Source organism: Delphinapterus leucas, chromosome X (genome assembly GCF_059928025.1).
Source record: "Delphinapterus leucas isolate spDelLeu-1000000601 "Yukka" chromosome X, BTC_Dleu_Yukka2, whole genome shotgun sequence".
Taxonomy (NCBI): domain Eukaryota; kingdom Metazoa; phylum Chordata; class Mammalia; order Artiodactyla; family Monodontidae; genus Delphinapterus; species Delphinapterus leucas.
This window is the reverse complement of record NC_143150.1, coordinates 91,716,229-91,727,518: the sequence shown is the minus strand read 5'-3', so window position 1 is coordinate 91,727,518 and position 11,290 is coordinate 91,716,229. Positions and strand designations below refer to the sequence as shown.

The 11,290-nt window shown below is 45.2% G+C and overlaps 1 protein-coding gene across 1 annotated transcript in view; it reads right to left on the bottom strand.

Moving 5' to 3' along the window:
- Nucleotides 1–218: 218 nt before the first annotated feature.
- The window catches only part of SLC9A7 (solute carrier family 9 member A7), a 145,945-nt gene continuing 134,873 nt past the window's right edge, over nucleotides 219–11,290 (bottom strand). Inside the window, exons 16-17 of the mRNA XM_089904934.1 lie at nucleotides 9,756–9,861; nucleotides 219–6,032 (exon numbers count right to left, since the gene is read on the bottom strand). Coding sequence (XP_089761060.1) covers nucleotides 5,811–6,032; nucleotides 9,756–9,861 — 328 coding nt within the window. The 3' untranslated portion in view covers nucleotides 219–5,810. The remainder of the gene's footprint in view (nucleotides 6,033–9,755; nucleotides 9,862–11,290) is intronic.

Genomic DNA, 11,290 nt, shown 5'->3' with positions numbered 1-11,290 from the left:
CCAATAAAACTTTATTTACAAAAACAAGCAGTAGGCTGGATTTGGTCCAGGGGCTGCCGTAATTTGTCAATCTCTGTTCTAAATGAAATTGGAGAGGAATAGCTTCCACCCAGAACAGAACCTCTCTGTGAGGGAAAGAAACAGACTAAGAACAGGATCATACTGCATTCTTCTACTAACGGACAATACTTTTAGAAATACAAAGCAAGATGAGCTCACCCAGTTAATCTTTTTATTTTGAGTTTTGTTAAAAAAAAAAAGCTTTGAGAAAAATGTGTTAAATATCAGTAAAGGGCAGGAAAACATGTAGCTAGCTTTATAATATCAATCTAAACATATACACAAAGGCAAACATTAAGTAAAATGCTAGGGAAAGGGAGCACTTTGGGGGCCTAACTCCAGTTTTTCTTATTGCACATAAAGGTTGCTGATAACTCCAAGTCTTCACTTTTTCACAGTTAGACATACTTTAATATTATTTTATATAACATGTTTATATAACATCCTATGTTAATTTTATAAAGCCACCAGTTTGCTACTGTTGAATGGAAGTAAAAGACAAAAATTTCCCCAATTACAGTATGTAAGCTCTCTATAAAAAAATTCCCCAGAAGGTCACATCAGCCCATAATTAAATTCATCCTATTCTATTTAAAAAACTGCTTTTCAGCTATTAAATGAATCTTGGTGGCCTTCCCATTTAATCATTTTAATAGACATAGTAAAACTTCCTAAGTAAGAAGTACCAGATGTATTTTATGTAAAAAATTAAAAACCTAGGAGGTGACCCTACCATGAAGTCATACTTCGAATGAGTGATTTCAGGGACAAATTCCAAATCCATAGACTTAACACCCGCATGACTGAAAATCATCCCACTGCTTCTCCAAAGCCCAAAGCTGGAATAATCACAACTAAAGTCAACCCCCAAATGTCCATGCAGCTAGATACTCACCCAGTAACACTGGGATCTTAACTTTTTTGAAGTGCTTTAGACAGCAGATGTAGAGTTCTTCATGCTGTTTCCAAGTCCTTTTCCACCTGAGTTCCCCCAACACATACAGGCCCAGATAATTTTCCACTGGCCAAGAGTTGAGCTGACCATGACATGTGGCAGTTCTGTGAACCCATTTGAAAAGGTGGCCATCAGGATGAGAAGGTAACCTCTCCCTCTCCCGAGCACTCTCATGTCTGGTACACATCTTTACAAAGGGCAGCAGAACAGGCAGCCCTTCCTTCTCATCTTTTCCAAGGTTCATGTAGCAGAAAACTGGCTGCCTGTGTGCGCCATGTGGGCCATGGTTAGACTATACCCTGCTTACAAAAATAAAACTGACATCAAAAACTTTGGTTTTGCTCTTTACAATTTCTGCTAGCACTGGCTGACAAGATGGGTTTGTTAATTTATAAAAACTCTGCTTATGAAACTTGGAACTGGAAAAAAAATGGTTTATTTCTAGGTCTCGTTTTGAAAGGATTGTCAAAGAGTCTACTTGCTTTTCCTCGTTAGACACTAGCATTGGTTTCCAGAATATTTCTCTGTAGATTGTTCTTATTAGGTTTTAGAAAGAGGGAAGGTCTTTTGAGGTATCCACATGGTGAAAGCAGCATTTAGGTGGGTCGTTTCTAAACTCTAACTCTTGGCCACTAGATGCCCTCAATTTACTGTATCAGAACGCAGCAATTGACACTGGTGAGCCAGATTCTCATTTAAAAAAACAACAGAAGAGATCAGAATTCAATGATACCAGTCTATTGTATTTGACAGACTAGCTCCTACACTAATTCACCTACAGAAGCAACATCAAAAAGCAGGCACGAAACCTGTCAAGTGTCCCATTTCTGAAGTGGAATAAGGAGTCATATACTTACTGAATCAGAAAGCTGACTTTCCAGATGCTCTCAGTCCAGATTGCATTTTATAGCAGATGGGAAAATCAGCTTTCTGATCTACCTCTTAGAACTCGCAATGGGTACCAAGGTAGGTTTCCAAGCGGATGATTTTCCCCTCTGATGAGTTGCTTGTTTGCCCTGCCAGCAACCTCCCCTGAGCGCATCAGCGGTGTTTCTACATTTAGCAATCATTTTGTTCACATTAAATAGCTGACATGATAACATTAACTTCCACTCTGGACATAGAAAGGGAGAGCTATGATGGGGGGTGGGAGGTGTGTGCGTGAAACAGACTTCTGTTTTGGAAAGAACCATTACTTCTTTGCCCGAGACTGAAATGTTCGCGGATAGCTGAGATAACATTCTTTCAGGTTTTCTAAAGAGATTTTGTCAACTGAACCATGAAGGACATTTTCAGGTCTAGAGAACACGGCGTAAAGAGCGCCTTGCTGTTTGCTTGATGAAACATTTGATGCCGCAGCGTGATTTTGGGCTGCAGGGCATCAATGCTTTGTCTGGTCACTCTGAGTCCTGATGGTCAGAGTCCACTTAATCACATATGCCCTTCCTATACCTGTTTCCTAGGAAGAAATACCAAATTTCCTTCTTTAGTTCAGTTCTCCTTGTAGTCCCCAAAAAGAGTATGAAAAGGAATGGCAGGCGTTTTTGTCTTTCCTGTGTCGGTGCTATACAAAAGTTTGCATCTCCTTAATTACCTGCTACCGACACCACCCCCACGTGACAGCAAAGTGATCACAACTTTCCACTTAATACGGGGCCTCTGCTCAGGCAATAAATGGGCCCATCCTTACCCTGAGGAGTCCATCGTGGATGCAGGCATGGGGACAAGCAAAGTGTGAAGAGAAAGAAAGTTCACTTGACTGCAATGGGGACTATTAATATAATCTCAGGTTAAACTGCAAAGATACCATCTCAGAAACCTTCACATTTGATTAGTCTGCAGCTCAGTTAAGACAAAACCCCTTTTTTCCCACAGATGGGGGCAAACATGACAGGTTTTTAATCCCCCCCCCCCGCCAAACATACACTCAAGTCGCCCATCTCTCCTTCTCACGCTCTAAGGTTTTCAAAAGTGACCTTTTAGGTTGCACTTTTGTGTGTGTGTGTGTGTGTGGTATGCGGGCCTCTCACTGTTGTGGCCTCTCCCGTTGCGGAGCACAGGCTCCAGACGCGCAGGCTCAGCGGCCATGGCTCACGGGCCCAGCCGCTCCGGGGCATGTGGGATCTTCCCGGACCGGGGCATGAACCCGTGTCCCCTGCATCGGCAGGCGGACTCTCAACCACTGCACCACCAGGGAAGCCCTAGGTTGCACTTTAAGAGGTACATTCTTGACTTCTGCAAAGATTAGCATGAAACTCTCACAGCTGCCCAGTCTGTATTACCGATCAACAACTGTTTGTTCCACATGACTAACAACTAAAATAAAACGTTCATTGCTAGGCCATTCTTTAAGGTTCCAAATAGGGTCCACTGCAAGTTCTAGACAAGAGGCTCTCAACCCTAGCTGTGTATTAGAATCCTTGAGGATCTAGAACAAAGCATGGCAGACAGGCCCCACCCCAAACCTACTGAATCTGAATCTCTGAGGGTAGGGCCCTAGCATCAATAGTTTTAAAAACTGGCCAGGTAATCCTAATGTGCAGCCAGGGTTGAGAACCTGTGCTCTAGAGCATTCGACTACTGAACTGTCATCCCCCTAACCCAGAACAAGCATGTTTATAAGATGACCTGGGATTACTCTCTCAGGGGAACTTTTCTTCAGCTGGATGCACCATTACTTAGCAGTTTTGATCTGATTTCTGCCAGACTGGCAACAGACACTCAGCCTTGAGTGAGGTGATTTCAGGCCTACTTTTCTGCCACTCAGCACAGGCATGATGCTTCTGAGAGGTGGAAGCACGTTGATGAGTGGACTCACTTCCCATGACCCCTGGTAAGGTCAGGATTAATCTCCACATCTTACAAACCAAAATTAGGACGACAGGTCAGTGATTCACTCTGATCCACTGAATAAAAAATCCAACCACATAATTACAAACCTAGCTAACTTTTAGCCTTAGCAAATCTCCATTTACTTATATTTAAGTAGGTTAGAATAAAATGTTTGCAGTGAAGAGGACAAAGCCCATGGATGACCATAAAATCAAAATGGACTTTAGTGTAGATACGAAGGAAAGAGGGGAATAAAAATGATTCAATTATATTATATTGAACCATATGAAATTGCCCTATTTTTTTTAAATGGTTGAGTGTCAGCAATTTCATATGGCTTAACCTAATAATAAAATTTTCCTGGTTTGCACAAATTATCAATTCAAAAACAAAGTATCAAGTAATGTCTTATTTAAAAATTAACCATTAAAAATGCGAGTCAAGAAGATTAAATGACTGACTTCATTATGGGTGTCCTAGATTGAACTGGGCCACTATTTTGTCTGCCATAATAAGAAAAATGCCCACATTTTATGAAAGCATTTTTTAGAAATTGGGTTTTCAAATATACTAGCACTGAAGCATAGAGACATGGGGAGAATCTCAAACTTGGTTTCCAAGAGTTCTCTCAGTATTTCACCTACTGCAGGTGCGGGCAGGTGGAACAGCTCATCCACAAAGAACCCAAACTAAAAACCTAAATTTTAAAGCACACTTACACATTAAGCTGGTGCAAGCCTCCCCAGATACCAAGAAAATGGCCCTTCTCTACATGGCATTCAATGTCAAGACATCTGGATTCTTAATCTGTTTATAGTAGACAGAACCTTCCATCAAGGTGAATAATGCTGAACTTTTCATTGACTTGCCTCTGATTCCCCATTTGGCCACTGAAATCTCATGTATTTATTAGCTCAAAGTTTGGAATTCTACTCAGTCGTAAGAATACTATCTTGTATTTTCTTTGCAGTTAGTTTTGTTTGCAGTGAGATTTCTTCCCTCCGAATACTAGCTTGTTCCCTCTTAGGCTTCTTACTGCCTTCTCTTCCCTAGATAAAATGGCACCCCACAAATTGTGGTGTTATTTCTAAACCCACAATAGAACCCAGTCCTATTAATCATTTTCCAGGCAGTCAGCTCATATGGGAGCCTTCAAGAACTGACTGATTTTTGCAGTGATATCACCATCAGTTTCTAAACAGTTTCTCCTGTCCTCAGATTAATTAAAAACAACAGTATAACACTCTTTTGCCTTTGGTTTCAAACATTTCAGTAACTTCTTCTTTATAGAGATTTCCAGAGAAGGAATTGGAATTCGTTCCCCCATGTTGAAATGTTCATGGACATATTTTCCAACCTTCAGTCTAGAGGAAACACAGGTAGCCAAAAAGGGCAGGAATCCTGATAGGAGGGTGCAGTCACGCAGCCTCGCTGCTGGAGCCTCCACTCAAATTGCTTTTTCATGTTTTCTGGCCCGTTAAACACCAGCTTCTCACAATCCTTGGAGGTCCAATCTCAACTGCCTTCCTTCACGGTCTTTTTCTAGCCTGTTCCCCCCCTTGCTATTCCTACAACCAGCTAGACCTGCATCTCTGTGTCTGGATATGAAGCGTCTCCTGGGAAGAACCCCCAGGAGTTCTTCACCCTGCCACATCTTGTTCAGATCCGCAGATGAATGAATGAAGAGAGCATTAAAGCATGCTATTAGTTTGTTTGTTTGTTTAACTCTGAACAGCGCACTACTATGTGAACAAAGTGGGAATAGGTCTGCATTTGTCTTGATTTAGAGACACTTTAGCCCCACTAGCTGCGTCTTGGGTTAAATTTTAAATGTGAAGATATCTTCAGACCCCAATAAAATAGAAGTGTTTAGTTCCATTCAGTCAAGGCCCCACGTCAAGCTCGCAGCCATCCTCACCCCGCCAGTGGGCCTACCCCGTCACTCAGGGCTCGGGGCGGGGAGTCACGCGTTATCCTCCAGGGGAAACACCAGGCGGGTGCCCCGGCTGGAAACCTTCTGCTCTCCCATTCCCAGGTCTCGTTCCAGCACCTCCTCGGCGCTCGTGGGGGCTGCGTGGGAGCTTGAGGAGCCGTTCGCAGTCACTGTGCTGTCCCCGTAGGTCAAGGTGAGGTCGCCCTCGGTCAGGATGAAATCAGAGTCTTCCTCTCTCAGCGGCTCTTGGTTCTGAAACGTGCAACAAACACCACGAACATCAACAACAAATGGAAGACCACTATTTTCCTGGGCTGAAGCCAACCCCAACCTCAGCTCCTCATCTGAAAAGAGGGATCATAAAACTTGCCTGCCTTGAGCCTCTAGCATGATAACTGGATGCAAACTGTAGAGTGCTAGTCAATGTAAGGCTGTTGCTGAACCAGCGCTTCAAACACCAGAAAGCAGTTCTGATTTTAAATGCCTGACAGCTTGGGGACAAAAAGTGACAAAAGGGAAGAAAGGGAGATCAGCTCCAATTTTCGGCTTCCCAACCCACAAAGGTAGGAAGGAGTAAGGTCCCTGGGCAAACCTACAAATAGGTTTCAGGTCCTCTCTTCTTTGGGAAGGTCTTCTGGGGGTGGAGGCGGCCTCCTGCCCTGTACAAACCACCGTAAACCCACCTGGTTTACAGTTGAACTACTCTTTGTCCTAGTCAGCAATTCAGGGAAGAGGATAAGCCATAATTAGGATTTCCTTCCTGTCCCCACAGAAACACCCTGATGGGAAGGAAGCCCTCAGGTGGATGAAGCGAGGGACAGAGAGGGAGGGGACGTTTTCTCGAGCATCTATTATACGTCTGCCAGGAACGTCACAGAAGGTCTCATTTGATCCTCACCCCTTCCCTATGAAGGGCACAAACACTCGGGTCACAGAGAAGAAAACCTGAGAGAACCCATGGAATTTGCCTGTGGCTGTCCAGCTGCTTGGAAGCAGAGTTAGGATTTATGCTGTCCCTAGACTGGTTCTACCCACATAAAACATATGAAAATCACCCCGTCGGGAAGAGGACTGGTGGGGCATCTCATGCTAGGCAGCGGTGGTAGCAGAACAGACAAGGCTGAGCAAAGCAGGCTAAGTGGCAGCCACTTGAAACTATGAGACTATGGGGAGAGTGTCAGGAAGCAGCGTAAAGTCAGGCACAACCTTTCACCCTCCGATGGTTTAACAAGCAAAGCAAGGGGCCCCCGCTGCACGGCCGTCAAACACGGGGAGCTTCTTCCTTGAATGGAAAACATATGCTTCCAAGCCGCTCCACGTAAACGGTTCTTTCTCTCCTACTTCCCATCTCCCTTCAAAGTGCATTTGCGGTCCTTCAGCCTCTACACGACAGGGTCTCCTTGGTGTGGGATGCTGAGCCTGCCTCCCTGACAGCCATGTGGCCCCCACTCAGTCTCGCTGCCCGAGTTTGGGGTAGATTCTCCCGTGTCGGGGCCAGGGATCCCCATCTACGTGAGAAACCATCGAAGAGCAGTGATCTCCTCCTCTTCCTGGCGCCCTTGCTTGCGCTGCTGACCTCTTAGGAGGTGCTAGATCAACGCCTGTTAAATGCACTGACCTAGGGAGGACCCGTGGGTTCTGGCCCATCTCTGGGCACGTAAGAGTGACAAGCACATGCTTGTTTTCTGCATTGTTTCTCAGTGACGTCGGCTTCTCCACTCTCCACAGTGTGACTCCACTTAATCAGGGCTCCGACTTTTTTAACAGGCAAGCACGCAAGTCCTCTTGATTGTTGCCTCCATCCCTCACCGGAATGAGGCAGGGAGCAAATGTACAGTTCAATAAACATCCTTGACTCGGGCAGAGCATAATTCTAAAGCTCACTCCAAACTCCCCAATTTCCTCCTCCCCATTAGTAGTTCTGAAAGTCCTGAAACTCCATCTGCTCCATGATGGTTTTCTTAACAACAGATGACATCATGTTCCCTGTTTTAGCACGTTCCATTTCTCCTGTTCATACATGTGCTAAGTAATGTTTTTGTTCATCTCTGTCAAAATCTCTCTCCCAGGGCTCCTCAGCTCCCAATGTTCAGGAGAAGACTCTCCTGGCACGTATTTTGCTGTTTCGAGGTTAGGAGCCACACGGGGACACAGAGGAATACAGAACAACTGCATGTGCGGGGAATTCTGCAAATGGAGCCAAGCCCCTCCCCCCCCAGCAGCACAGAGGAACCCCCAGATGGAAGCTCCGGCGTGGCCCACTCTGACCCCTCGCAGTGGGAAGCAGGGCCACAATTCACTGACAGGAGAAAACAAGACTGGATATTGTCCCATTCCATGATGAAACTCACAAGCCCAGACAAATAGTACCCCAGGAAAGGTCACTCAGAAACAAGGACGTAGTAAAACCCAGTGGAGAGCGATTTCCAGATGGAAGCTTAAGGAATGTTCTATGCTGACGACAAAACTATCCCACACCCTTGAATTCCAGATGACAGGATTGACAAAAGTTTTGTTCAGCTGAAGGTTTGTGTAATTACATAACTAGCTGTCCAGTGAGGGCTGCTATGGAAATGGAGTGAAATAACCCTGCAAACACCTGCAAGCAAGAGTGTAGTGGGAATGTGTGCATTTAAATATCCACAGATCATTTTCGTTAGGTGGAAGAACACAGTTTTCTAGGCGGTTCTCAAACCTAAATTTCATTTACAGTTAGTGGAAATGAGGAATAACGAACATCTTCCATATCTCCCAAAGAATCCTGGTGAAGTATAAAACGCCCTACAGGTGATGGGGGGGGCCCACCCAAAAGTGTGTCAAACAGCCCAGAGAATGGCTCATCTGATGCCCTCACCCGGCACTAGACTCCACATGGAGCCCCCTCCATTCTCTCACCTCTGGCTTCCTCAGTTAAACTTCCAAAGACTCTCTGCTCTCACTCTCTCAGCAGCAGGCCTCTCCGTGTCTGGAGGTGGCTGGGACCCCAGTCAGGACCCCAGCCCAAGGCAGTAACGGCAGAATAGAGGGTGGTTCTTGCCTGTAGCCCAAGTCACCGCATCTTGGGTTGGCTGTGGGGAGTCCACAGCCCAAACATTACCCCAGGAAGCAAACCTTGGGCAGGCTCTGGAAGTGGTCAGGGGAGCACTTCCAATTTAAGTCCCTGGAAGTATATTGAGTTTATGCTGAGTTCAAAGTAGGCCAGATACCCCTAACTGATGTGCGAGGAATAGTTGGTAAGCTTCCGATTAGGTAAGGTTTTTATAAAGTTTTCATAGTGGGTTAGTTACTTTACTATTACAGAGACATGAAAAGTGACCCTTGTAAAACCTAAGTAAGAAGGGAGGCTTTAGAAATTGGTTAAAGGAGACTAGAGCTAGAAGGCAAAGAAACACGTAAGCCCCGTGAAACAAAATCAAACAGTGTGATCAGTTGGAGCTTCTTTAGTGGAGAAGTGAGGATGCTGAGTCACTACCCTTTGTTTCTGATGATAAAACATCCAAATGGCCCACACTGTCACTTTACACAGAGGTCCAAACTGAGCAAACTATTTAGCATTCAAAATAAGACAGATTTATTAAATAAAATGGGATGGGAAATTATAAAAGTAACTTTTTAATCTATTGGTCTGTATCCTTCCAACATAAAAGGAAAGGTAAGTAGCATTATTACCTAGGCTCATATTCCACTAAAAACTCACCATAAGCATTAAAAATCACTTTACAAAACCGGGAGCAGTTCTAAGGAAATGGTGTTCTTGGCATCTGACCCATTTTTTGTAATTTAAAGACAGTTTATCAGAGGTGGCACGGGAATTCCATTTGTATATGGGGAGGGGCTGGGGAGGCTGGAAGCCTCAACTGTCTTTAAGAGAAGGAGACATTGATGCTGTTCTCTGTCACGTTTGGTAGAAATTCAAAGCAAAGGCCATAGCAGAACTGCAGTGTTACCATGGCAACCTGGCCATGCTGTACTTACGTCGTACACCTGGGGACTGGTCAGACATCGAGCGAGCAAGCCACACCAGGCTGGGAGAGTGGTGGTTAATGGGGGGCCACTGTGTGTGAGGATGGGCTTCAAGTAACTTTAAAAAGAGAATTAAGGAAAAGTGCCTGCAAAGAAAACACACACCCAACAAAATGTGTTTAGAAATCCCAAAGAGTAAATCATCTGGCATTCTACCCCCCAAAAGCCTCTTTTCCCCCATTTTACCAGTACAATACAGAAAGCACCTGTAGTCTGCAACAGTCTGAATCCAAGATTAAACTATGCCCCAACAGCCTTAAATGTTACCTGTTAACTTTCAGGTTGGCGGTTCCTCATTTTCAGTTAAAAAGAATATCTGATTAATTAGAACACCCTTCTGCCTTCTTTGTTATGCTGAATGAGAATTTTGGTTTTGATCAGCCTTCCAGCTTTTGACACACAACCAGCTCATGTTTTGGAAACAGGAAATCGTGTAGCTGGAGTGGAGATGTTACAGCCCCTGGGTCCCCTCCTCCCAGATGTCACATGGTGGAAATGTTCGAGGTGGACCTGAGAGGACTCGGCAAAAGGCAAAACGGTTTCACGAAGGTCACTCAGACCTCAACCTCCCACCTTCCCATACAGGACTACTCTTCCCTCTACCTGCTGCCTCTCTCCCAGACTCTCCAACACAGTTTCTCCACCTCGACACTAGTGGCATTGTGGGCCAGATCACCCTTTGTCGTAGGGGGCTGTCCTGCGTTGTAGGATGCCTAGCAGCATCTCTGGCCTCTACCCACTAGAGTACCCCCAACACTTCCCCCAGGTGTGACAACAAAAATGTCTCCTGACACGGCCCAGTGTCCCCTGAGAAGCAAACCTGCCCTCAATTGAGGCCCCTGTTCTAACATGAAGGTCAACTGTTCTGTGGAGACCGGCTCAGGGTTTGCCAATCTACGGATATTTGTGCTGGCAAATGTGCAGCCCTGTGTCACATTACGATGGAGCTGGGACCATTTCTGATACCCAGAGCCAAAGCAATATGGAAAAGGTGGAGACCTACAGGGCCACCTCAAATGCAGGAAAGGCCAAGAGACTTTAAAGGCAGGTGAGAAGGAGTCACTGCTGTCTGTACCCAAGCTGATGACTGCTCCGAGCACCATCACTTCCTGTCTTCATTCAGAGCAGCATGAGAGAGAAAAGGCTTCTCTACAGGAGGAGATGGAAGGGTGAGCCCTGGGTAAAATTCTGACTGGGAATTACTCATCAAAGGAGGATGTGCGGGCTCTGCTGGGACTCTATAAGCAGAACAAGCCCCCTCTGACTGCTGTCTTCATTCCTAGAAACAGCCCCTACAGGCCTATCAGTTTCCTTGTGTCTTCAGCTCAGAAGCTGACAGCAGCTGGATTTGCAGAATGACTAATACAAAAGAGTTCCGGTGAACCCAGAGGCTACCTTTTAGTTCCCTGTCTTGGGCAGTTCAAAGACAAGCTCGCTCTTCCCAAATACAGAAGGCCCTCTAACAACTTCTTTAAAAGAGAAAAAAT